The sequence below is a fragment of the Podarcis bocagei genome (assembly GCF_964188305.1).
Source record: "Podarcis bocagei genome assembly, chromosome: Z".
Taxonomy (NCBI): Eukaryota; Metazoa; Chordata; class Lepidosauria; order Squamata; family Lacertidae; genus Podarcis; species Podarcis bocagei.
The window spans coordinates 53,822,715-53,850,208 of record NC_138140.1 but is presented as its reverse complement, the minus strand read 5'-3'; the positions used below and the strand labels follow the sequence as shown (position 1 = coordinate 53,850,208).

The following is a 27,494-nucleotide window of genomic DNA, read 5'->3' as shown; positions in this document are numbered from 1 at the left end:
GTGTTATGTGGTCTCGGTGACCGCTCCCAGTCACCAGTCTGGCTGCTGCATTCTGGATTAGTTGTAGTTTCCGAGTCCCGTTCAAAGTTCTGCTGGATCTCTCCCAGTGGCTGTGTGTAGTTATTTAAAAGCATGGGAGAGAGGACAGAACCCATAATGAGGCCTGAATCCTGACTGTAAGGGATCCAGATGGTCCGCATCCTCCAGACGTGCTTGGAGTTGTTCGGCAACCACTTTCTCAATCACCTTGCCCAAGAATGGAAGATTTGAAAGTGGGCGATAGTTGGCCATATTGGCTGCATCTAAAGATGGTTTTTTAAGAAGCAGTTTGATAACCGCCCCTTTTAGCGGGTCTGGGAAGGCTCCCTCACAGAGAGAAGCATTCATGACCTCGCAAATTTCGTCTCCCAGCCCTTCCTGGTTAGCTTTTATCAGCCAGGATGGGCAAGGATCAAGAATACAGGTGGTTGGTTTCACTCATCCAAGCTGCCTGTCCACATCCTTGGAGGTAACAGATTGGAATTGATCCCATGCAACTTGACTAGACAGGACACTAGCACTCTCCTGCTCCGGCCCTGCTCCCACGGTGGAGTCTACCTCTTCCTGAATCTGAGTGACTTTATCTGCAAAAAACTTTGCAAAATCGTTGCAGTAGATCATGTGGCCCGTACTGGGCCCTGATGGAGCAGGTGGTTCTGCTAAATTGCAGATAAAATTCACCCCATCAATATATCCCATTTATAACATCAAGAACATAGATTTTTTGTACTTATTGGGTTGATGTAAAAAGATGATTCTATCTAATAATATTATTATTAATAGTAACTTTAAATAATAATAATAATAATAGTAATAATAATAACAACTTTATTATTACTCTTTTTGGTTTATTGTTTTCTCACCTGCCGAGAGTCCGATGAGAAGCATGAGCAGCCACCCTGAAAAGGCATCGCTGATGCTGTGGATGAGGGCGAAAGTCGACTCTTTGCTCCTGTTGGTAATCTGGGCAAGGGGAAAAAAAATGGGATTAGATTGGCCATAATTGGGAAAAATTGGGAAAATAAAGATAAAAATAACTGTCCCAAAAATGGGCTGTTTCTTCTCCTGATTTGAACCCGTTTCCCAAAGCTTCTGGGCTGATAAATGTCGTGGAAGGGGATGCAAAGAATTTATTGTTCCCAAAAGAAAACTTCCCTCCGGTTCTCAATATTAAAAGGAGGCTAGCAAGGCTGAGCCTTCCTGTAAAAAAAGAAGTATTTAAATCAAGTCTGGCTGATTTAAATTGGGATTTGAACAGGGATTTAAGTAAAAATTCAATATGAAGAGGATGCCAGCTGGGTTGAATCTTTCTGTAAAAAAAGGATTTAAATGAAGTCTGGCTGATTTACCGTATTTTTCGCCCTATAGGACACACTTTTCCCCCTCCAAAAATGAAGGGGAAATCTGTGTGTGTCCTGTGGGGAGAATGCAGGCTTTCACTGAAGCTTGGAGAGCGAGAGGGGCCAGTGCGCACCGACCCCTCTCACTCTTCAGGAAGCTACCAGCAAGCCTGGGGAGCCCACGGGAGTTCCCGCAGGGCTCCCTAGGTTGCGGATAGCAGCCTGCTGCCCGGAGCGCGGGGCACGCTGAAGCCACGGCTGGGGGGTGAATAATTCCCCCCCTTTATTTCCCCCCCCAAAAAAACTAGGTACGTCCTATGGGCCGGTGCGTCCTATAGAGCGAAAAATACAGTAAATCAGGACTCGAACCAGGATTTACATGGAACATCAATGCCAGCAAGGTTGAATATTTCCTTAAAAAAAAAAGGATTTAATCAAGTCTGCATGATTATGGAAAGATTCAACCTCCCAGGCACTGATCTTTAATTTAAATACCGGTTTTGAATCCTGATTTAAATCAGCCAGACTGATTTAAATCGGGATTTAAATGGAACATCAATGCCAGCGAGGTTGAATCTCTTTGTAAAATAGGGAAAAGATTGGAACCGCAAGCCCGACAGGATTTGAATCTGGATCTCAGCTGATTGGAAGAGAGCCATATCCACTCGCGAAGACCTAGATTCAAACCTGGAACCCTCACCTCGCGGTGCCGGTCTCGATCTCGGGATTTTTCTCGCACCCAGTCGATAGTGTTGAAATCTTCGTAAGTCCCGACTCCAGGAAGCGGCTCTTCCAGGAAGTCGCGCATCCGGCCGATTTCGTCAAACCCGTTGCCGGCATACGAGGGGAAACCTGCTGAGAGGATTTAAATTTTATTCTTTCAAAATATTGTCAATATTAAGAGGATTATTTTATTTTTAATTTTTTGTAAAGATTTTTCCTCCAAAAGCATTTCGTTTTAAATCTCCATTTTAAAGAGAAAAGAAATCCAATTTAAATTTGATTTTTTTAAAAAAATAATCTATTAATTTCCCTTAAAAAAAATATTGATTTCTATTAATTTTCACATATAATCACAATAAATTGCTTTGTGTCCTCTTATTAAATCTGTTGGCTCAACCCTTCTTCTAGGAGCCAACAGGCCTGGGTTTGAGATCCCACCAGCGGCTCCCTTGCCAGCCAATGCATCACAAGCCTCAAGTGCGAATGGGGTTGAAGGGGCAAAGTCCCGGGAGAGCAAAGTCATTTCGCCAGAGAATGGGTTGATCTTTAAGCAGGTGAGGAAAATGCCAAAAACGTCTGAGGGAAATCAAATGTCAAATGTTGTGTGATATATATATATATATATATATACACACACACACACACACCTGGCGCCATTTCTTGGTCCAGAGGGGGCACGTCGCCCGCCAGGGAGAAGTCGAGAGTCCCGCCGTCGCCAACCTCCACCAGGTCCTCGTCGCTGGTGCTGCTCTGGAAGCTCCCGCACCGGAAATGGCGGCCCTCCATCGGCCACCAGTCCAGGATCTGTGGCGAGAGAGAAGGAGAGGCGAGTCTTTCCTATAGGAAGGTTGGAAGGGACACCAGGCGGTCATCCAGCCCAACCCATGGCCAGGAAGGAATCTGATTGGTGGAGCTGGTCATCTAGTCCCACCCCCCTGCTGGGATGATAGACAGGGAAGGTTCCAGGGTCATCCAGCCCAACCTGCAGCTGGAAAGGTATCTGATTGGTTGAGCTGGCCATCTAGTCCATCCCCCTGCTAGAATGATAGACAGGGAAGAGTTCCAGGGTCATCTACCCCAACTCCGATCCAAATGTGATTGACAGGGGGGATTTTTGAGTTGCCCAAGGGTGGACTAGATGCCTCTCGGCGTCCCTCCCAGCTCTCCCTTCCTTGGAGAGTATTTCAGCTGAGTTCGGAGGGCTCTCGGCCTCCGTGCAAGGAGCTCCTTGTGACGATTGTGCAAGGCACCACCCTTCCTTTCTGCAGAACTGTTTTTTTTTCTTCCGCTGTGGCAGCTAAATTGCGCCGAAAAGCAGAAGTTGGGCTGAACATCCACTGTCAACGCCTGGCCAGAGGCACCTTGCCCCCACTGACCTAGCTGAATTGTTGTTGTTGGTGTTGAATTGTTGTTGTTGTTGTTGTTGTTGTTATTAACAACAACAATAATAATATTTGAATGCTTGCACCAATAAGAATGTGCACGCATGAGTGCCAGAAACACAACTCATGCTTGCCTCTCCCAAAATGCACAAATCAATTGTGCATTTGCAAGGGCGGCCACAGAACCGGAAACGCAAGACAGCTGGCCAAGGCGGGGCAGGAAAAGCTTGCGCCACTTCACCGCCGACGCAGCCTTTCCAATGAAAGCCGGCCCACGTTTTTCTTGCTTCTGAATCTAATTTAAATTGAATTGGACAAGACAGTCTCTCTCTTGTGAGCATCCAATCTATGGAAGGGACCCGGAGGGTCATCCAGCCCAACCCCCGACAAGGCAGCAATCACGGCTCGCGATGTTAAATTCTCAAGATTAAAAAAGACTCTGAAAATTCATTATTCCATAAATGAAACCTTATTCCGATTGACCATATTCATAGGATGCCAGCAAGGTTGAACCTTTCCGCAAAAAGGATTGAAAACTAGTCTGGCAAAGGAGTGATTTCCATTGTGATTTCAATCTATTTGATTTCAGTCCACCCAGAGTGCAGTCCACTGCAATACCCCGCACACGTTTCTCACCCCATTGATTGTAACCCGCAGCACATTTTATAAACTTCTCTTCTTCCCTGGGGTAGCAGCGGGGGCCAAAGATGGGGAAGGGGCAATAGGAAACTGGGGTGTGTGTGTCTGGGGAGCAATAGGGAACTGGGGAGTCTGGGGGGTAGTGGGAGTCTGGGGGGGCAAGGAACCTGAGGGGTGTAAGAGGCAATAGGAAACTGGGGGCATGTGGGGCAAGAGAAAGCTGGGAGAGTGTGGGGGGCAATAGGGAACTGGGGGGGGTCTGGAGGGCATTAGGGATCTGGGGGGATCTGGAGAGCAATAGGAAGCTGGGGGGTCTGGAGGGCATTAGGGAGCTGGGGGTCTGGAGGGCAATAGGAAGCTGGGGGGTGTCTGGCGGGCAATAGGGAGCTGGGGGGTCTGGAGGGCAATAGGAAGCTGGGGGGTGTCTGGTGGGCAATAGGGAGCTGGGGGGTCTGGAGGGCAATAGGAAGCTGGGGGGTCTGGAGGGCAATAGGAAGCTGGGGGGGGGTCTGGAGGGCAATAGGAAGCTTGGAGGTGGCCTGGAGGGCAATAGGGAACTGGGGGGGGGGTCTGGAGGGCAGTGGGTTCTGTGGGGCAAGGAACCTGGGGGCGTATGAGGTTATAGGAAACGGGGGGGGTCTGGGGGGCAATAGGGAACTAGGGAGTCTGGGGTGCAGTGGGGTACTGAGGGAAAGGAACTTGGGGGTGCAAGGGAACTGGGGGGTTTGTGGGCAGTGGTGATCTGGGGGGCAAGGAACCTGAGGGGTATACGAGGCAATAGGAAACTGGGGGGGATCTGGGGGCAAAAGGGATCTGGGGGTGTTCTGGGGTACAAGGAACCTGGGGAGTGTATGAGGCAATAGGGAACTGGGGGCATGTGGGGCAATAGGAAGCTGGGCGGTCTGGGGGGCAAGGAACCTGCAGGGCGTATGCGGCAATAGGAAACTGGTGGGGTCTGTGGGGCAATAGGGGAATGGGGGGAATCTGTGGGGCAATAGGTAGCTGGAAGGACTGGAGGGCAAGGAACCTGAGGGGCATATGAGGAAATAGGAAACTGGGGACATGTGGGACAATAGGGAAATGGGGGTTCTGGGGACAGTGGGGGTCTCGGGGCCAAGGAACCTGGGGGCGTATGAGGCAATGGGGAACTGGGGGCAATAGGAAGCTGGTGGGGGGTCTGTGGGGCAATAGGGAACTGGGGAGGAGTCTAGGGGGCAATATAAATTTAATAAATGATATTAATATTATTAATAATAGGATACTGGAGGGGGCCTGGGGTGCAATATAAGTTTAATAAGTGATATTAATATTAGTGGAGGGGGGGCAATGGGGAACTGGGGGAGGAGGTTGGGGGCAATATAACTTTAATAGATTATATTTATATTAACGTTAATAGGAAACTGGAGGGGGTTTGGAGGGCATTGGGGAACTGGAGGGGGGTCTGTGGGGCAAAATAAATTAAATAAATTATATTAATAGGAAACTGGAGGGGGTTTGGGGGGAAAAGGGAAGTGGAGGGGGGTCTGGGGGCAACATTAATAAATATTCTTAATATTAATAAAACGTAATAGGAAACTGAAGGCGCCTTTGGCTTTGGATAGTAATATTAATATTAGTAGGAAACTGGAGGGACTTTGGGGGCAATGGGGAACTGGAGGGGAGCTGGGGGGAACATAAATAAAATAAATGATATTAATATTAGTAGGAAAATGGAGGGGTCAGGGGGCAACATAAATCTAATAAATATTCTTAATAATAATAATAATAATAATAATAATAATAATAATAATAATAATAATAGGAAACTGTGAAGGCGCCTCTGGCTCACCTGCGAGAAATCCCGACTCTCCTCAGCGAGCGGGCGCCGCCATCTTGAACTCTCATGTGATGCGGGGCATCACATGACGCGGAAAAAGAACGGGAGGGCAGGGACAGGGCGGGGTTTATCACAGGAGGAGAGAGGAGAAGAGGTGATTGGAGAGCGAGAGAGCGCTCTGCTGATGCTGGAGGCGGGAGGGGGCAGAGAAAGGGCGGGGCTTACTTGCTGGGGCCCAGTGAAGAGGCGGGGCTTCCTTTCAGGGGGAGGAGCAACCGCTCAACTGATGCTGGTACTGGGAGCGCTAGAGAGGCGGGGCCAGAGAAGGGGCGGGCATTCTGTGCAGGAGGAGGAGGAGGTGATGGGGGATGGTGGCTGTTGCTGGAGGGGCGTGATTGATTGATTGATCTTCCCGCTTTTCCTCTCAGGAGCTCCCGTCCTTGCCTGCCTTGGAACTCTTTTCACAACAGCCCTGCTCGGTAGGCCGTTATAGGCCGAGCGAGTTCACACCACGTGACAGTGAGCTGTGACCTGCGTTTATAGGCTCTGAAATGGAGTAATCGAAACGTAGGAGCTCTCATTACTTGTTATTCGTCTTCCATAGCTTTTAATTTATTTATTTCAGATAAGGAAAATAATAATAAAAAAATGCCTATTTCCCATACCGGGAGTCGAACCCGGGCCGCCTGGGTGAAAACCAGGAATCCTAACCGCTAGACCATATGGGAAACTGTAATGCCTGCCTTCTCTCTTACCACCTATGGTTGTGTTGTTTCCCGCGATTTCCTTCGCACGTAACCCGGCGTTTCTCCCTGTCAATCACTCCGTCATTCAAGAGCTGAGATTGGTGCCTGGCAGGTGGTTGGGCTAGATGACCCCTAGGCTCCCTTCTTTGTCCATCAGTCTTGGCATTCAAAGACCTCCTTTTCTCCCTGCCCTTTTTGAACATGGCCGCCTCGGCTTCGGGACGCCGCGACGTCCGCTCGCCTCGCTTGACCCTGCCCTTCCTTTACGTGTCGTCGCGACGCTACGACGTTCGTTCGCCACGCGTGACTCTGCCCTTCCTTTGCGTCCCTTCGTCACGCTGCCGTTCGGCTGAAGTCGCCTGAGCCTCCAGCGACGTCGAGGGAGAGGTCGCTCAAGCCGCTTCGTCTCCTCCGCCGATTCTCCCCCGGGCGCGGCCGTCTGTCGCCGGGTGAGTGGATCACGCGAGGCCGGGGCTTTTGCGGCCTAGTCGGGAAAAGGGAAAAAGAAGGGAGGGTTCGTCTTCCCGAGAAGCGGGAAGCGTTCTGCACTAGCTCAGAGGAACTCTGGTTCCTGAGGGGAATGTGGCGCTGGGGAAGGGCTGGAGGGCCCCGAATACTACTGCTACAGTACTACTAATTATTATTATTATTAATTATTATTATTATTATCATCATCATTATCATTATTCTAACTCTAGCCAACGTCCGTAATAATTATAATAATATCATTCTATCCAACTTCCCTAATGATAATACTAATGATAATAATTATACTATTATCACTCTAGCCAACTTCAATAATAATAATGCTATTATCACTTGTTAACGGAGAAATCTGAGGGCTCCCTTGGACAAAAGAACAAGGACACCAGCCAGGAATACCAGAGCAAAACAGCAGCCAGTAGGCTTGGTCTTTATTGAAGACGGTCGTGACAGGACTCCCACCTGCCACCAGGTGGGACAAGATGGAAGCCCCAAACAACAGAGCCCCCGAACTTTTATTAGCTGCTCATCCCCATGTAACACCCCCCAAACTACATCATGGTTACATCACAGTTACATCATGAAAGGGGAGGTCTGGTGGCCGTAATCTGAGCATCCTGGACCCTGCCCCATGGTTCCCCTTGCCCTCCACCAAACACCCATCAAGTGTCACAAAAGAGATATTCACCTTTCCCACTTTCCCAGCCAAGTGAATCCCACCCTTTTGTCTTCATCTGGGTTTGTTATTTCTGGAATGGCTACCTGTCTGGCACTCAGGTACAGTGGTGCCCCGCAAGACGAATGCCTCACAAGACGGAAAACTCGCTAGACGAAAGGGTTTTCCGTTTTTGAGCTGCTTCGCAAGGCAAATTTCCCTATGGGCTTGCTTCGCAAGACGAAAACGTCTTGCAAGTTTGTTTCCTTTTTCTTAACACCGTTAATACAGTTGTGACTTGACTTCGAGGAGCAACTCATAGAACGCAGTGTACATAGTAGCCTTTTTTGAGGTTTTTAAAGACTTTGGTGATTTTTGAAGCTTTTCCAAAACTTCTTTTGCAGCCATTTGGTAAGTTAAGCTTTTAAAACTTTTTTGGGGGGTTTTGGATTTTGGGTTGGGGTGTTTGGAATTCAAGGACTTGGTGTTGGGAAGGGGTTTGCAAGAATCTGGAAGCTTGTGTGTGTTTTTTCTGCATTTTTATGATTTTCTGTGACCATTGGGCCACTCTGCTGTTTTTGTTAAAAAAATTCTGGATTTGAATTTCTGTGTGCTGGGTGGCTGGGGGAACAGTTGGGGAGGGGTTTGCAAGAATCTGGAAGCTTGTGGTTTTTTTCTGCATTTTTATGATTTTCTGTGACCATTGGGCCACTCTGCTGTTTTTTTTAAAAAAAATTCTGGGTTTGAATTTTGAAATGCTCTTTACAGTATGTGTGACTTTAAAGAGCACTTAATAAAGTCTTGTTGTACCAAATTTGGCTTTGTTTGGACTTTTTTTGACCATAGGAACGCATTAATTGATTTTCAATGCATTCCTATGGGAAACCGTGCTTCGCAAGACGAAAAATTCGCTGGACGAAAAAATTCACGGAACGAATTACCGTATTTTTCGCCCTATAGGACGCACTTTTTCCCCTCCAAAAATGAAGGGGAAATCTGGGTGTGTCCTATGGGGCGAATGCAGTCTTTCGCTGAAGCCTGGAGAGCGAGAGGGGTCGGTGCGCACCGACCCCTCTCGCTTTCCAGGCTTCAGGAAGCTCTGCGCAACCCTCGGGAGACGGGCTCCGAGGGTTGCGCAGAGCTGCCTGCAGTCCTCGGCTCAGCACAGCTCTGCGCGGCCATCGGGAGCGGGCGCTAAGTCCTGCCCCGCTCCGGATGGCGGTGCAGAGCTGCCTGCCGTCCCGGGATCAGCGCAGCTCTGCGCAGCCACCGGGAGCCGGGGGCGAAGCCCGCCCCGCTCCAGATGGCCGCGCAAAGCTGTCTGCCGTGCTGGGACTGCAGGCAGATCTGCGCCGCCATCCCGAGCGGGGCGCTAAGTCCCGCCCCGCTCGGGATGGCGGCGCAGAGCTGTCTGCCGTCCCGGGACTGCAGGCAGATCTGCGCCGCCATCCCGAGCGGGGCGCTAAGTCCCGCCCCGCTCGGGATGGCGGCGCAGAGCTGTCTGCCGTCCCGGGACTGCAGGCACATCTGCGCCGCCATCCCGAGCGGGGCGCTAAGTCCCGCCCCGCTCTGGATGGCGGCGCAGATCTGCCTGCCGTCCCGGGATCAGCGCACTTCTCCCCATCGCCAGCCCCACAAGCTTGGGGGACAGCGGGGAGGCAGAGCGTGCCTTCCCACTGTTCCCCCAGCTGGTTCTTCCAGCCCCGCACCTGGGGGGGAAATAATTTTTTTTCTTTCTTTCCCCCCCAAAAAACTAGGTGCGTCCTATGGGCCAGAGCGTCTTATGGGGCGCAAAATACGGTAATTTTGTCTTGCGAGGCACCACTGTATCAGGAGGCCAGGGATTATCGCTCAGGCAGAGGGGCTGCTGAGTAGCTGAGCTCACAGGTCTATAGGAATTTCTGAAGTTTTCCAGTGAGCCAGTACATTTATCAGTGAATTCTTACATTTGGTACCGTGCAGAAAAGGCCCTTTGAATAGATAGGAAGAAACTGTGGTGCAGTGTTTTGTGGGGACAAATCACAAAAGTCACAAAAGCGATTGTGCTGATTTTGGTACAGTGGTGCCTCGCAAGACGAAAAGAATCCGTTCTGTGATTCTCATCGTCTAGCGGTTTTTTCGTCTTGCGAAGCAAGCCCATTGACGGATTAGCGCTATTAGCGCTTTTAGCGGCTTATCTTCTGATCGGATCAGCTGATAAGCGGCTTAGTGGCTTAGAAAAAGGGGGGACAGGAAGAAAAAACAGCAGGAACTCGCAAGACATTGTCGTCTTGCGAAGCAAGCCCATAGGAAATTCATTTTGCGAAGCACCTCCAAAACGGAAAACTCTTTCGTCTAGCGAGTTTTCCGTCTTGCGAGGCATTCGTCTTGCGGGGCACCACTGTAGTGGGCTACATGTGCATGATATCTGCTGGAGGGGCAACCCCCCCCACCTGTACATAAATTCCTGCAACAAACTCTAACCAGCTTGCCTTCTTCTTTTTCTTCTGCTTCTTTTTCTGCTTCTTCTTCTATTATCACTCTAGCCAACTTCCATAATAATAATAATAATAATAATAATAATAATACCACTGTAGCCAACTTCCCTACTAATGATGATGATGCTAATAATCTAGCCAACTTCACTTATTATTATTATTATTATTATTATTATTATTATTATTCTATTATCACTCTAGCTAACTTCCATAATAATAATAATATTAATGCTATTATCACTCTAGCTAACTTCCCTTATTTATTAATTATTATTATTATTGTATTATCGCTCTAGCTAACTTCCATAATAATTATAATTGTGCTATTATCACTCTAGCCAACTTCTCTAATAATTATTATTATTATTACTCTTGCCAAATTCCATTATTATTATTATTACTTCTACTACTACAGTATTCCATAATCTCTCTAGCCAACTTCCCAGTAATAATAATTACTATTTTATATAATATGTATAATATATAATGGTATACTGTTGTACTATATACTAATATACTTATTGTATATACTGTACTCATATGTTGTTGTTGTTGTTGATTAGTCGTTTAGTTGTGTCCGTTTAGCCTGAGAGAAGGGACTGAGCTATAAGAGGAAAAAAGCCCCTCTCTTAGCAGCCCCGCCAACAGCTCACATCAGGATAGCTCCTTCGGCCTGCTGACAAGCTGCTGGAGAATAATAATAATAATAATAACCCTATCCCTAATGTTGTTATTGTTTAGTTGTTTAGTCGTGTCTGACTCTTTGTGACCCCCTGGACCAGAGCACACCAGGCACTTCTCTCTTCCACTGCCTTCTGCAGTTTGGTCAAACTCATGCTGGTAGCTTCGAGAACACTGTCCAACCATCTCGTCCTCTGTCGTCCCCTTCTCCTTGTGCCCTCCATCTTCTTCTTGCAGTCCATGGGACTCTCCAGAGTCTCCTCCAGCACCATAATTCAAAAGCATCAGTTGTTCGGCGATCAGCCTTCTTTATGGTCCAGCTCTCACTTCCATACATCACTACTGGGAAAACCATATTAGGGATAGGGGTTAGAGATAGGAATAGGAATTAGGGACAGGATTAGGGATTGGGTTGTTATTATTATTATCAGGGTTAAGGGATAGGGTTGTTTTATTATTATTATTATTATTATTATTATTATTATTATTATTATCCTCATTATCATATTACAACACTGGCTGAGGGCCTGCTGCTTTTGCCTCACCTTTTCCACACCAGGTGACTTCTATAATAACAATAATGTTCTAATGGGTGGGGTCATATTATATTATTAGTATTGTATTGTATTGTTATATTATAAAATATATATTTTTCCTCCTTGCAGGCGTGTGATGCCAAACGCAGCCATGAAGAAGAAGGTGAGGGCTATAGTTTATCTTGGCCTGCTGCTTATACAGTTAAACCTTGGGTCCCAAACACCTCCGTTTTGTAAAGTTTCAGCTCCCAAATGCCGAAAAAACCCGGAAGTAAATGTCCCAGTTTTCGGAAGTTGGACGTCTGATGGGAAGGAAGGATAATAAAACAACAACAAAGAAATCAATTTTTTAAAAATTTAAATCAGAATTTTTTTATTTAAATCGTATTTTTAAAGTGAATTGCTTTTGGAGGAAAAAATCTTCCTCAAGATTTTCTCTTTTCAGTTACTTTGTAGTGAAAAGGCTGTTTATCAGGAAATAAGGATTCATTTAAAGTTTTTCAAGTCATAAGTTTTTTTTATTTAAAAAAATTGTTTCAGCACATCAGCTAACAAACATGGATACATATGTGACCATGTTTTTGTTTGGGCGAAATAAATTGTTTCAATTGCTATGAAGGAAATGATTATTTTTCTCCTTCCGATCAAGTACAGCAAAAAAACCTTGTCCAAATATAAGTAGTTGACTTATTAAACCTCACCATCATTTCATAATTATTGGTCTATACATTTCTAAAAGAAGAAGCAAATCAGTCACTTTTGAGATAATAATATATCAAATTCCCCTGGATATACCGTAGCTATGAAAACTACACTGAAAATATATTATTCCAAAAAGGAAAGCTTCCTCCGGTTGTCAGTATTAGGAGGATACCAGCAAGCCTAAACCAGAAACAGGATTTAAATCAAGTCTTACTAACTTGTGGTTTCAATCGTGATTTAAATCGTGATGCTATAACGTTCTAGTTTTAGTGAAATAAATTGTTGAGTTATGAAGGAAATGATTCTTTTTCTCCTTCCAATCAAGTACAGCAGAAAAGGGGTCCAAACAGAAGCAGCTGAGTGATGAAACCTCTCCATAATTTCATAGGATGCCAGCGAGGCTGAAGCTTTTTTGTAAAAGGGGGTTTAAATCAAATCTTACTGACGAGGTTTTTAAGTTGTGATTTAAAGCGATTTGATTGGAATCAAATCCACCCTCAATAATAAATAATGTAATTATTTATACACTGTCTATCCAGATGGGTTTCCCCAGCCACGCAGGGTGGTTCCCAACAGAATAATAATAATAATAATAACCCTATCTCTAACCCCTAACCCTAACAACAACAACAACAATTTTATTAATAATTTTATGATTTATTCTTTATTCGCCCCAGGTTCTCCTGATGGGCAAGAGCGGCTCTGGCAAAACCAGCATGAGGTCCATCATCTTTGCCAACTACATCGCCCGCGACACCCGCCGACTGGGCGCCACAAGTAAGAGGAAGGGTGCTGGGTAGAGATGGGAAAAAAATAAAATAAAAATGGAGGGGGGACTTTCCCCCCCAATTCATTTGATTTCATTCAAGTTAATTTAATAGCACAAATTCATTGGATTTCAATCAAGTTCATAGAATCATAGAATCATAGAGTTGGAAGAGACCACAAGGGCCATCGAGTCCAACCCCCTGCCAAGCAGGAAACACCATCAGAGCACTCCTGACATATGGTTGTCAAGCCTCTGCTTAAAGACCTCCAAAGTAGGAGACTCCACCACACTCCTTGGCAGCAAATTCCACTGTCGAACAGCTCTTACTGTCAGGAAGTTCTTCCTAATGTTTAGGTGGAATCTTCTTTCTTGTAGTTTGGATCCATTGCTCCGTGTCCGCTTCTCTGGAGCAGCAGAAAACAACCTTTCTCCCTCCTCTATGTGACATCCTTTTATATATTTGAACATGGCTATCATATCACCCCTTAACCTCCTCTTCTCCAGGCTAAACATGCCCAGCTCCCTTAGCCGTTCCTCATAAGGCATCATTTCCAGGCCTTTGACCATTTTGGTTGCCCTCCTCTGGACACGTTCCAGTTTGTCTGTCCTTCTTGAATTGTGGTGCCCAGAACTGGACACAGTACTCCAGGTGAGGTCTGACCAGAGCAGAATACAGTGGCACTATTACTTCCCTTGATCTAGATGCTATACTCCTATTGATGCAGCCCAGAATTGCATTGGCTTTTTTAGCTGCCGCGTCACACTGTTGGCTCATGTCAAGTTTGTGGTCAACCAAGACCAAGTTAATTCAATTTCTTGTTGTTATTATTACTACTACTGCTGAGAACCTTGCAACCTTTGCTGTCGCGTGCTCATTTTTTTTATTATTATTAGGGAAACAACCGTGCCAGAATAATAAAAAGAAGAATGAACTTTTTCTGCTTTTTCAGCTCGTTCTTATTATTCATGCTCATTCTTTTTCTGGTGCTGCTGCTCTTGGCCAGATGATGATGATAATAATAGGAATAATAATGGGAATAATAATAATAATAATAATAGGAATAATAATCTCATTTTCTTCTTCAGTTCGTTCTTATTCAAGCTCCTTCTTCTTCTTCTGGTTCTGCTGTTCTTGGCCTGATGATGATGATGATGATGATGTCAGTGAAGAGTTAGAGTTAGAAGTTTCCAGTTTCCCAGAGGGAGAAAGCATTCCCCAAGGGGGGGGGGAAGGAGAGCAGTGAATCTAATAGAAGAGAGCAAGAGGAACAAGAGGGAGGGACCGGCTGTTTCCAGGAAAGGCCAGGGTTCAGTTCTAGTTCAGATTGGGAGGAGGGGAGATCCAAGCCAACTCTAGCCAGGAGGGTAGGAAAAAGAGCAGGAAAGCAAAGGGAAGGGCCCCTTCGCTATTTTGAGAGTGGCTGGTCACTGAGAAGCAGAGCTCAGAAGGTAGCTGAAAGAAGTGACACTGAGGAAGAATAGTTAAAGATAAGGAGCATTTAAATGTTTGTTTGTTAATACACAATAAAAAGTTATAAAAGAACAAGAAGCGTTTGTGTGGTGATCTGAAGAGGACAACGACCAGTCCTGATAGAATACCTTCTGCTCTGCACCTCTTCACTATAAGTAAAGAAGGAGAAGCCAAAATGGAGGGAGCTGTGGCGCCAGTTGGGCAAGGAGAAACCCCAGGGCTCCAGCTAACATTACAGGACTTATGGCAACAGAACTTACAGTTGAAAAGTCAAGTCGACATACTATCAGCAGCATTGGGAGAACATAGAGCCATGTTGCAAGCGATGTGTGGAGATAGAGTGAGTAAAACATTTACTGTACGTCCGCGTAGCTTCAAGGGAGAAAGCTCTGAATACATGGCTTTCAAGACAGAAATTTCTTACATAATAGAGATAAAGAATAAAGAATTTCAATCTGAGCAAGAGAAGGTTGCTTATGTGATTAATTTCTTGGAAGGGAGGGCTAAGGACTGTGTTATACCCCTAATATCTAGGAGGGATGCTGCCCTAGGAAATCTACAATTTTTTCTGCAGTATCTAGACACGATTTTCTTAGACCCTGCGCATGAAACAACCACAGCTAGGCAGCTGCAGAGAATGAGACAAGGAAAAGACACTGTGGGAGTTTATTGGTCCAACTTTAGTTTGCTGGTGCAGAAATTAAAATGGGATCTGAATTCCCCAACAGTTGCAGCCCTTTTTAGGGAAGGACTGAATAATGAGATTTTAGACCAATTGGCCCAAATGCCAGAACCCAGTTCCTTGGACTCTCTGGTCCGAACGTGCCTGCAATTGAGCCTACGCGTGGAACGGAGGGCTAGTGAAAAGAAGGAACAATGGCAACCATGGTGGCGAGAAAAGAATATTATCGAAAGTACAGAGAGCAGAGCGGGCAACGTGCCAGGACGAGAGCGGCCAGAGCCCATGGAATTAGGAGCAGCCAGACCCCTCCCAGTTACTACCTCTTGCATGGTAAGAGGAAATGCAGGGAAAGGAAGAGACACAAGGCGTTGCTTTGTCTGTGGAAAACCAGGGCATCTAGCACGACAATGTCACATTAGTAAAGGATGGGAGTCTCTATCTGGAGCAGACATGAGAGAAGAAAATTGCCTGAAGGAACTGCATCAGGGAAACGAATGTCCCCGGCTGGAAATGAGAGCTTGCAGCCGGGTGGAGAAGCAATAGAAGGCTCTCATGCGGAACCACCTATCCCAGGACTAACGGTGAAGGTGCAACTACAACTACCCAATGGACATAAGGTCCAGGTAGAGGCGCTGTTAGACTCAGGAGCGTCAGCAGATTTCATAGACCAGAAATTTGTACAGGAACACAAAATCGCTTTCTTACCTTTGAATTTCCCACTGCGAGTGAAAACAATCGACGGCAGACCGCTACTGTCAGGAGAAGTGACTTACAAGACTCCACCAATGAGAATGGATATGGGTCATCACTCAGAGACCAGGGCATTTCATGTGACCAAACTAGCTGGGCACCCGATGGTGCTGGGCATGAGTTGGCTCAATCGTCACAATCCGGTGATTGCCTGGCATCAAAGGTCTTTGGTTTTTGGTTTGATCTATTGTATGACACATTGTTTGGGGGGAAAGGGAAAAATTTCAGTGGAAGTAATGGGAACAGAGGTGGAAGGGAAGTTGATGGGGAATGAAAGTGAGATTCCGTCACAATATATTGCTTATCAGGATTTTTGTGTGTGAAAAAGAAGCGGATAAACTTCCGCCACATAGGCCCTATGATTGCAAGATAGATCTGGTCCCTGGGGCACAGTTGCCACCAAGCAAGATATATGCCATGTCGGAAGTAGAATCTGCAGCATTGAGGGAGTTCCTGCAAAAGAATTTGCAGAGAGGTTTTATTAGAGAGTCCACGGCCACGGGGGGTGCTCCTGTCTTTTTTGTCAAAAAGAAAGGGGAGGAAGGGGCACCGAGATTAGTATGTGACTTCAGAATCCTTAACAGCCAAATGAAGCTTTGCATGTGCCCACTGCCACGTATAGATGACCTCTTAGAGAGAGTAAGGTCAGCCAACGTCTTTACCAAGCTTGATCTACGAGGAGCATATAATCTGATAAGGGTCAGAGAAGGGGATGAGTGGAAAACCAGTTTTTGTACTAAGTATGGTGCATTTGAATTCTTGGTAATGCCTTTTGGCTTACAAAATGGCTCAGGGGTATTTCAAACCTTCATCAATCACGTCTTAGCAGGTATACTGGATCAGTTCTGTGTCTCTTATTTAATGACCTCTTAATATATAGTGAAAGTATGGAGGAACACGTAAAACATGTCACGCAGGTGTTAGAGAGATTGAGGACTAACAGGTTATATGTGAAGTTAGAGAAGTGTAAGTTCCACACACAAAATTTGCTGCCAAGGAGTGTGGTGGAGTCTCCTTTGGAGGTCTTTAAGCAGAGGCTTGACAACCATATGTCAGGAGTGCTCTGATGGTGTTTCCTGCTTGGCAGGGGGTTGGACTCGATGGCCCTTGTGGTCTCTTCCAACTCTATGATTCCATGAAAAGGTGGAGTTCCTGGGATATTGCATTTCCCACAAAGGGGTGCACATGGACCCCAGTAAAGTTCAGGCAGTGGTGGAATGGGAGGCACCTAAAAATAAGAAAGATCTACAGAGGTTTTTAGGATTTGCTAATTTGTATCGTAATAGGTAATTACTCCAAAATCACAACGCCACTGACTGATTGTCTAAGAGGCAAGGGGCCATTCAGATGGTCTGAGGAAGCACAGAAGGCCTTTGATAAATTAAAGGCGGTGTTTGCTTCAGAAAAATAACTTATGCACCTAGATCCAAGTAAATGTATGAAGGTAGAAACTGATGCCTCTGATAGGCCTATTGGGGCCATTCTGCTGCAACAGAACAAGGAAGGGGGCTGGAGACCCTGTGCATTCTACTCTAGAAAATTAAATCAATCAGAACAAAACTACACCATATTTGATAAGGAACTTTTAGCTGTGCATGCTGCCTTTAAAGTGTGGAGACATTTTTTGGAAGGGGCGTCACATCAGGTGGTGGTACAAACAGATCATAAGAATTTAGAGTATTGGAGAACTGCTAGACAGCTAAACCAAAGGCAAATTAGGTGGGCGGAGTTTTTTGCTGGGTTTAATTTTAGGATTGAGTATATACCTGGGCATCAAAACGTTCGTGCAGACGCGCTATCGCGCAAACCTGAGTATATGGAAGGGGAAGGACCTCCCAAGTTGCAAGAAATGCTGAGATTGGATCAGTGGGGGTGTGCAGCCATAGTAGTGGACGGCAGGGAATTCCAGCAATTGACAGTAACAGATGAGTTTGCACAAATGAAAATGGAGGAACTGAGAAAAGGTAGAGGGGAAGAGGAAGGTTTCAAAGAAAAAGGTGGATTGTTGTACAGGAGAGGGATGCTGTATGTACCTGCAGGTGAATTAAGAGGTAAAGTGTTGAGGCAACATCATGATAACCCGACTGCAGGACATTTTGGTAGAGAAAAAACCCTGTATCAGATAACACAGCAGTTCTGGTGGCCAAAGTTGAGGGAGGAGGTAATGCAATATGTAAGAGCTTGTGAAGTATGTCAACGAGCTAAGGCACCTAGAGCAGCTCCCGCAGGGTTGTTGCAACCTATGCCCACGCCGGGAAGGCCTTGGGATGTGGTGTCTATGGATTTTATAACAGATCTACCATCATCGCATAGGCAAACAGTGATCTTTGTGGTGGTTGACATGCTAACCAAGATGGCGCATTTCGTACCATGTGCCAAAATTCCGACCACGCAGGAAACTGCAAAGATGTTTTTAGATAATATTTTTAGGTTGCATGGTATGCCATCACAAATCATTTCAGATAGAGGGGCCCAATTTACATCACAATTTTGGAGAAAGTTAATGCAGTTACTAGATGTGGAGCTAAGCCTCACGTCGGCGAGATACCCGCAAACCAATGGGGAAGCTGAAAGAACGAATGCAACACTACAATATCTGAGGTGTTATGCTGGTTATCAGCAGAGCGGGTGGTTAGAGAAGTTGAGTCTAGCAGAGTTTGCGTATAATAATGCAATGCATGTGTCTACGGGCAGAGCCCCATTTGTGGCAAACTAAGGCTTGCACCCAAGGGCATTCCCAGGTCAAGAGGAGCAGTTAGCAGTACCAGCAGCAGAAAAATGATAGAGGAGTTGAGGTGCATTCATGAGATATTAAAAGAGGATTTGGAAGAAGCTAAAGAGGCTTACAAGAGAGCTGCAGACAAGAACCGGCAAGTTCGGGAAGAAATCCAAGTAAGGAGCTGGGTATGGCTGTCTACCAAGGGACTACCAACACGAGGGAGGTGTAAAAAGCTAGAACCAAGGAGATTGGGACCTTTCCAAGTAAAGGCTCAAATTAACCCAGTAGCTTTCAAGCTTCATTTACCTGAAAATATGAGAATACACCCTGTATTTCATAGATCTTTATTGTCAGTGTTTGTACTAGCGCATAAGTATCAAATTTCAAGGGAACCACCTCCTTTTCCCACCATGATGGGGGAAGAGGAGGCTGAAGTGGAAGAGATATTAGACTCGAGAATAAGTAGGAGGAAATTACAGTATTTGGGTGCATGGAAAGGGTTAGATGAGTCTGAGAACTCATGGGAACCAACAGAAAAAAATAACCTTCTGGAATTGCAGAGAGAATTTCATAGAAAATATCCCCACAAGCCAAAACCCCATAACTGGCATCTTCAAGAAATTTTTGAAGAGACAGCGAGGAAGAGGAGTTCATAGGGTTCGGTCCTTCAGAAACAGAGGAGAGCGAGGAGGAGGAAGGGGGGCTTAGGGGAGGGGGTGATGTCAGGGAAGAGTTAGAAGATTCCAGTTTCCCAGAGGGAGAAAGCATTCGCCAAGGGGGGAAGGAGAGCAGTGAATCTAACAGAAGAGAGCAAGAGGAACAAGAGGGAGGGACCTGCTGTTCCCAGGAGAGGCCAGGGTTCAGTTCTAGCTCAGATTCGGAGGAGGGGAGATCCAAGCCAGCTCTAGCCAGGAGGGTAGGAAAAAGAGCGGGAAAGCAAAGGGAAGGGCACTGTAATGGTTTTAGGGGTTGCTCGTGTGTAAGTTGCCGCCACTCCTGGCTAGGTTACCTGGTTAACCCTTTTTGACTGAACAGCCTCCAGCATTGTGACTGTCTCAGTCGCTGGCAGAATCCGTCAGTGGGCGTTTCTTGTACTTATTCCAGCACAAAAGTTGTTTGACGCCAAGTCTCCTCCTACTCTCCCTGCGCGGAAGTCTTCTGCGGAGGGAGGGTGTGGGCAACGGAGTACCCGTACTCTCTCCGCTGGTCTCCGGCGAGGAGTCTTGGAGCCTCCTCTCTGATTCCCCCATCTGCCCCCCTTCTCCACTGGTGTTACGCTGATTTCCTTCCCCAGCAGATGGGCTGCCTCTCTCCCTTCTGGGACCCTCTCCGCCATCCCTCTGGAGCCTTCCCTCCGCCTCTAGCTCCGATGGCAGTTCCCTGACAGGCGCGTTTGACATTTTGAGGGTGGCTGGTCACGGAGAAGCAGAGCTCAGAAGGTATCTGAAAGAAGTGACTCTGAGGAATAATATTTAAGAACCGTTTATAAGATTGTTTTGTTAATACGCAATAAAAAGTTAGAAAAGAACAAGAAGCGTTTGTGTGGTGATCTGAAGAGGACAACGACCAGTCCTGACAGATGATAGGAATAATAATCTCATTTTCTTCTTCAGCTCGTTCTACTTATTCAAGCTCATTTTCATTCTTATTTTGTTGCTGCTGTTCTTTGCCAAATGATGATGAAAATAACGATAATAATAGTAATAATAATTTCTTCTTTTTCTTCTTCATCATCTTCTTTTTCAGTTCATTCTTCTTATTCATTCTCATTCTTCTCATTCTGGTGCTGCTGTTCTTCGCCAAATGATGATGATGATGATGATGATGATGATAATAATAATAATAATAATAATAGGAATAATAATTTCTTCTTCCTCCTCCTCTTCCTCCTGCTCTTTTTCAGCTCATTCTCATTCAAGATCCTTCTTATTCTGGCACTGTTGTTCTTTGATAAATGAGGATGAAAATAATGAGAATAGTAGGAATAATTATCTCAATTTCTATTTCTTTTTCTTCTTCAAGCTCATTCTTCTTCTGCTGCTGTTCTTTGGCAAACGATAATAATTCTTCTTTGGAAATCACTTGTAGCCGAGTAATATTGTCTTCCATAAACACGGTTTTAACAATGAGTCCGTAAGTGACTGTGGAGGCCAGTTCTGGATCTACATGTCCTTCCACAGTGGGGACATTGGTTCCTGGGCGGGAGTTGATCACGGTGAGGGCTTGCCAAGCATGCCTTCCTCTTAGCACGTTTCTCCCTTGCGTCCTGAGTTTGAGTGTCTTCAAAGCCCATGACACCTTTGGTCAAGGCTGTTCACTGGAGTGCTCACAGGCCAGTGTTTCCCAGTTGTCAGTGTTTATACTACATTTTTAAAGATTTGCCTTGAGACAGTCTTTAAACCTCTTTTGCTGACCACCAGCATTATGCTTTCAATTTTTAAGTTCTGAATAGAGTAGTTGCTTTGGAAAACGATAATCAGGCATCCCCACAACATGACCAATTGTTGAAGAATCATTGCTTCAACACTGGTGACCTTTGCTTCTTCCAGTACACTGATATTAGTTTGCCTGTCTTCCCAAGTGATGTGTAAATTTTTTTGGATATACTGTTGATGGAATCTTTTGAGAAGCTGGAGGTGGCATTTATAAGTGGTCCATGTTTCACAAGCATATAGCAAGGTTGGCAGTACAATAGCTTTGTAAACAAGCATTTTGGTTTCCCTGCCAATGTCCCGGTCCTCAAACACTTGGCACTTCATTTGGGAGAAAGCCGCACTCGCAGAGCTCAGGTGAATCTGGATTTTGGAATCAATGTCAGCCCTTGCGGAAAGATAACTCTCTAGGTAGGAGAAGTGATTGACATTTTCCAACGTTACACCACTGAGTTGGATTTGTGGCACTGCAGAGGGGTTATTTTGTACTTGTTGGTGCAGCACTTTGGTTTTTTGGATATTGAGTGACAGGCCAAGCTTTTTGTAAGCTTCTGCAAAGGTATTTAGGATGGTTTGGAGGTCATCCTCTGAGTGTGCACACACTACATTGTCACCAGCATATTGAAGCTCTATGATGGAAGTTATGGTAACCTTACTTTTTGCTTTCAGCCTGCTCTGATTGAAGAGCTTTCCATCTGTTCGATATATTATTTCTACTCCGGTGGGGAGTTTCCCTTAAACAAAGTGTAGGATCATGGCAATGAAAATAATGAATAGAGTTGGGGCAATAACACAACCCTGTTTAATACCTGATCCCACTGTGAATGGTTCACTTTGAGAGGCATTGTTATCTGTGATTGTTGCTGTCATATACCGTATTTTTCGCTCTATTAGACGCACTGGACCATAAGACGCAATTAGTTTTTAGGAGAGGAAAACAAGAAATAATTTGCGCCGCCAAGGCAGAAGCTAAAACAGCTAGAGGGAGCACTGCGCAGCGCTCCCTCTAGCTGTTCTGATTTCTGGGGTAGCCCGCGAAGCCTCCTCAGGGCAGCAGGGAGCCTTTATCCTGCTGCCCTGCGGAGGCTTCGCAGGCTACCCCAGAGCTGCTCAGGGCTGGAGGGGGAAGCCCGCCCCCCCCAGCCACAAAGAGCAGCTCAGGGAGCAGCGGACAGGCTGCACGCAGCCTTCCCGCTGCTCCCAGAGCTTGTCGGGGCTGGCGGGGGAAGCCCCGGTTGATCTGCCGGCACCCGGGGTTTCACCAGCCAGCCCCAAAGAGCAGCTCAGGAGTGTGCTGCATTCCGGCAGTTTAGCTCCAGGGACCACACACTCCATAAGACACACAGACCTTTCCCCTTAGTTTTTAAGAGGAAAAAATGCATCTTATGGAGCGAAAAATATGGTAATCATAGAGGAGCCGAATGAAGGAGGGCAGCCAATCATGGAGGGCAGCCAATTTTCAAAATGACAGTCCACAGAGCATTATGATTTACAGTGTTGACGGCTTTAGTCAGGTCAATAAACGCCATATACAGGGGTTGGTTTTGCTCTCTGTATTTTTCTTGAAGCTGTCGAGCAGTGAGAATCATGTCCACTGTCTCCCTAGAACAGTGTTTCCCAAACGTTTTTGGGCAACGGCACACCTGTTTACCGGAAAAAAATCTCGCGGCACACCACCATTAAAGCCCCGCCCCGTGACGTCAGCGCGCAGCGTCACGCCAGGAGGGACGCACAAAAGTGAAAGTTTTTTCCCTTCCCCTTGCCGGGGTGGGAGGAGGCAGCAGAGCGAGGGACTGAGGGACGGCGGCAGCTGAGGCGGCGGCGGCTGTTGTGCTGGTGGCGGCGATAGCGGGCGGAGGAGGAGCCGTCGCCGGGAGTTGCTGCTGCTGCTGTTGCTGCTGCTGCCCGGACATGCCGGCCTCCTCCTCCTCCGCTGTCTCGCAAGCAACCCACCCTCCCCCCGCTTCCCCAGACCGTCTCCCCCCCCCACCGCCGTGTCCCCTACCTGTGCTGCAGCCCCACTAGCCCCAGCGTGATCACATGGGGCACGTCCAGCTCCGTGGGCCACAGGCCGGAGGCGATGCACCCGAACACGCCGCACTCCTCCCGAATCCCCAGCTCCTCGAATTCCATGGTGCCCGAGCGAACACGTGTTGTTGTCAGCACAGCTGCTTCTGTTATTGCCGCTGCTGCCTCCTGCCGCCGCCGCCGCCTGGGTTTGAGGGGGGGGGGCGGAGGAGGAGGAGAAGGAGGCGGCGGCCTCAGAGGCGCGAGTTCCTCTCCGCGCCCACCCCTTGCGCCCGCCTCATTTACATGCATACATTACCAAGGGGCGAAATTCCCCGCCTCGGGGCTGCTCCGCGTGGTGGAGTTGGTTTCCCCACCCCAGAGGAGCAGAGCAAGAGAGGTCGCCTTCGGGGCGGGGGGGGGGGCTACTTTGTATCTGCCTTTGGACACAAGTTAGCTCCCGCTCGCTCTTTCTCTCTCCCCACAAGTTAACTTTGTTTCCCTCTCTCTTTCTCTCCGCGCGCGCGCGCTTCTGAGAGCGAGTTTTGCCCAGTGGCTCCGAGAGTGTAAACGGCTGGCTGAAGTGCTGAGGAGACCGCGAAGGGCGGAGGGAGCTGGGCTTTGCGCGCGACGGAAGGGGTTATTCCCCCCCCCTTATGGAAACGGGGTTTGAGGGAATAAGGGGTAGGGAGGAGACTTCGGTTTTTGCGCGACTGAGCAGGGGAAGGGGGCGTCGGCGGGCGCTCGCCTCAGATTGGAGAAACGCTACCAAAGGGTTGTGAGCGGGGTGGGTGGGTGTGTGTGTTAAAAACATCCCTCCCTCCGTGGGTGGAGGAAAGGGGGCTGGGAGGCAGGATGTGGCCCCGGCGGAGAGCTTTAGGTGGCCCAACCCCTTCCCTTTCCCAATGAGGTGGAAGCATTGGCGGGTTTCTGCAACCGCGCCCCGCCCCCTTCCGCCGTCCGTGCCCCCCCTCCCTTCGTACGCAGCCCCAAAAGTGCCTCCGGACTCCGAACGCGCTTCTTTTTCGGGTCGCTTCCCTCTCGCGCGCTGCTCACTTGGTTTTGTTCTCTCCTAGGCGCCCGACTCGCCCGCCTCCCTCCCACGGCACACCAGCCGGTGTCTCACGGCACACTAGTGTGCCGCGGAACACCGGTTGGGAAACACTGCCCTAGAAGGCCGAAAACAATTTTGGGATTCAGGAAGGGTCACCTTGGATATTGTTACGAGACAGTTTGCTAAGATCCTTGCAAGAATTTTACTGGCCGCAGCTAATACAGACATGCCTCGATAATTTCCACAATCAGTTCCGTTACCTTTTTAAAAAGAGATTGATAATTTTGGCATCCCTAAAGTCTGCTGTGATTTCTTCTCTTTCCCAGATTTTTTTGATGAGCTTGTGAAGTTGTTGTGTAAGTTCCACCCACTTTTAAGATTTCGGCAGGTATCCCATCAGGTCCACTGGCTTTGTTGTACTACTACTACTAATAATAACGTTATTCTTTATACACTGCCCATCTGGGCGGCTCTCAACATAATAATAATAATAATAATAATAATAATAATAATAATAATAATAATAATAATCTCATTTTGCCCCTTGCAGTCGACGTGGAGCACTCACATGTCCGCTTCCTGGGCAACCTGGTCCTCAACCTCTGGGACTGCGGCGGGTAAGTACCTCTTGCCCCCCTCGCCATGTTAAAAGGGACTCTCGCCTCAAACATCCTGGACAGACGGCCGCCTGCCCTCCACTTGAAATCCATACAATGGAAATCACAATTTAAACCCCTCGCCAGGACAGCTCAGATTTTGCTGGCATCCTTCTCATCCTGATTTTTCTCATTTCAATCCCCATTCGATTCCGGATTTAAATCAGCCAGACTTCCCTAAACATGGCTGCCTTCAGATGTCTGGGGAAACCCAGCTGGATGGGCGGGGTATAAATAAAATACTAATAATAATGATGATGATTTAAATCAAATTGATATAAATCATGATCTAGATCAGTAGTCAGCAAGGAATTAAATCCTTTTTTACAGAAAGGTTCAACCTTGCTGGCGTCCTCCTAATATGGACAACCATAGGAAGGTTTCCTTTTTGGAATACAGTGGTACCTCGGGTTACATACACTTCAGGTTGCATACGCTTCAGGTTACAGGCTCCATTCACCTCTGGTTAAGAAGTTTGCTTCAGGATGAGAACAGAAATCGTGCACCAGCAGCGCGGTGGCGGCAGGAGGCCCCATTAGCTAAAGTTAAGAACAGTTTCAGGTTAAGAACAGACCTCCAGAATGAATTAAGTACTTAATTCGAGGTACCACTGTAATAAAATCCCTTTTTTTACAGAGAGGTTCAACCTTGCTGGCCTCCTCTTAATATGGACAAGCAGAGGGAGGTTTCCTTTTTGGAAGAATAAGATGCCTTTTTTAGCAGGAAGACTCAGTCTTGCTGGCATCCTCTGAATATCGACAAGCGGAGAAATATTTCCTTTATGGAATCCTCAATTCACAGAGTGGTTTTTACACTGATATGCTGGGTGGATTTGATTTAAATCACCATTTAAATCCCTGGTCCGTAACATTTAAATCTAATCGAAACCTTCAGCCTTGCTGGCAACCTCTGAATAGGGACAATATTTTTTGAAATAAAAAAAATCCTAGCTAGCAGGGCAGCAGTTGAAGAAGGAGCAAAAAGGCTTTTCTTGTGTGTGTTTCTTTGTGGCTGATTAGCTGTTCTCCCTGTGCAAAGGTCAGAGGGGGCAGGGTTTCTGTTGAGGAAGGTGATTAGCTGTGGGAGGAGCTTATCAGAGCTAGCAGGGCAGCAGTTGAAGAAGGAGCAAAAAGGGTTTGATCCATCTTTTAGATTTAGAGGAGCTAGTCTCAAACGTTTGTTGGGGGAGACCTAGGTTTTTTTGTGGGGGGAGTTATTTGTCCTGTCTTCACATTTTTTATGATGGAGGACCACTGTAGCCACCCCCAACGACACAGTCTCAAGATGGAGGCGGAGGGAACAGCTGCAGTCGCCTGCGGTTCCTGTGCAATGTTTGCCATCTTGCCAAAGGTTGCAGGCAGCTTTACCTGCAGCAATTGCATGTTGATTCCCCTCTTAAAAGACGAAGTCCAGCAACTGGAGGAACGTGTAGCTACGCTCCAAAGAATTAGAGAGCTGGAGCTCTTCTTGGAAGCAACAGAGCACACAGTCTCCACCAAGGAGGAGACAGGGGACTCCCCTGAGAAGGAGGCTAGTTCACCAACACAGGAGCCAGATATATGGAGAAACGTGACTCAAAGAAGTAGGAGGCCCAGGGTTCGCTCTGATTGTTTAGAAATACACAATCGCTTTGAGGTCCTCTCCCCTAGCATGGAAGACGAAGAACAGACTTCATTTGAGGATCTCTCCCTCATTACAGTCGATCAGGTATATGAAGACGAGCAGCAAAGTCAGTCCTCAGGGAATGTGCAGGCGACCTTGGAACGGACAGCTCACGGAAGAACCCCGACCAAACCTAAGAGGATGTGTGTAGTGGTGATAGGGGAACAGAAGCAGTGATCTGTGGGCCTGACAAGATGTCTCGGGAAGTGTGCTGTTTCCCCGGGGCTAAGATCCAAGATGTAACTGAACGACTACAAGGAATCATAAAACCCACTGACAAATACCCCTTCTTCTTGGTTCATGTGGGAACCAATGACACTGCAAGCAATAGCCTCCAGAAGATCAAAAGAGACTATGAGGCTCTCGGCAGGAAATTGAAGCAATTAAATGCACAAATTGTCATCTCATCTGTCCTCCCAGTTGAACGATGTGGCCCAGGGAGAGAGGGAAAAATAGTGGAAGTGAACAGCTGGCTTCGCAAATGGTGTAAACAGGAACGGTTTGGATTCTTAGATCACGGACTGCAGTTTCTTGAAGATGGACTTCTGGCAAGTGATGGGCTGCACCTCACAACGGTTGGGAGAAATGTTTTTGCCATAAATCTCAGAAACCTCATCAGGAGGGCTTTAAACTAACTAATGTGGGGGAGGGAGACAGTGCTCCTGAAGGTAGGAGTCTATCAATTGATGAAGATGATCATCCAAATGTCATAGACCAAATGGAGCAAACAGCACGCAGACCTAGTGGTGGGAGGGAAAAATCCTTAAATAAGAGACACGGGGGAATGATTAATGGACTTCAATGTCTGTACACTAATGCGCAAAGCATGGGAAATAAACAAGATGAGCTTGAGCTCTTGGTACAGCAAACTAAATATGACATAATAGGCATCACTGAAACCTGGTGGGATAAGTCCCACGATTGGAATGTAATAATGGAGGGATACAATCTATTTCAGAGAAACAGACCAGACAAGAAAGGAGGAGGAGTGGCGTTATATGTCAGGGATGTGTATACCTGTGAAGAGATCCAAGATTTAGATTTAGACTTTAAGAAAGCCGACTTCATAAAAC

General features: G+C 46.8%; 2 protein-coding genes across 9 annotated transcripts in view; one reads left to right on the top strand and one right to left on the bottom strand.

The window, feature by feature from the left end:
• Positions 1-6,856, bottom strand: part of LOC308579389 (H(+)/Cl(-) exchange transporter 5-like) — a 34,449-nt gene extending 27,593 nt beyond the window's left edge. For 3 of the 7 annotated variants that reach the window (XM_081180441.1, XM_081180439.1, XM_081180445.1), the window contains exons 1-4: positions 5,952-6,030; positions 2,750-2,906; positions 2,080-2,234; positions 903-1,002 (exon numbers count right to left, since the gene is read on the bottom strand). In XM_081180441.1, the coding sequence (XP_081036567.1) occupies positions 903-1,002; positions 2,080-2,234; positions 2,750-2,888 (394 nt within the window). In that variant the 5' untranslated portion in view covers positions 2,889-2,906; positions 5,952-6,030. Of the gene's footprint in view, positions 1-902; positions 1,003-2,079; positions 2,235-2,749; positions 2,907-5,951; positions 6,031-6,694 lie in introns of those variants that run through there. The other 4 variants (XM_081180440.1, XM_081180442.1, XM_081180443.1 and 1 more) reach the window with 4 other exon arrangements.
• Positions 6,857-6,993: 137 nt separating this feature from the next.
• Positions 6,994-27,494, top strand: part of LOC308579418 (ras-related GTP-binding protein A) — a 44,066-nt gene continuing 23,565 nt past the window's right edge. For both annotated transcript variants that reach the window (XM_081180535.1, XM_081180534.1), the window contains exons 1-4: positions 6,994-7,134; positions 11,647-11,680; positions 12,897-12,996; positions 24,654-24,720. In XM_081180535.1, coding sequence (XP_081036661.1) covers positions 11,654-11,680; positions 12,897-12,996; positions 24,654-24,720 — 194 coding nt within the window. In that variant the 5' untranslated portion in view covers positions 6,994-7,134; positions 11,647-11,653. The remainder of the gene's footprint in view (positions 7,135-11,646; positions 11,681-12,896; positions 12,997-24,653; positions 24,721-27,494) is intronic.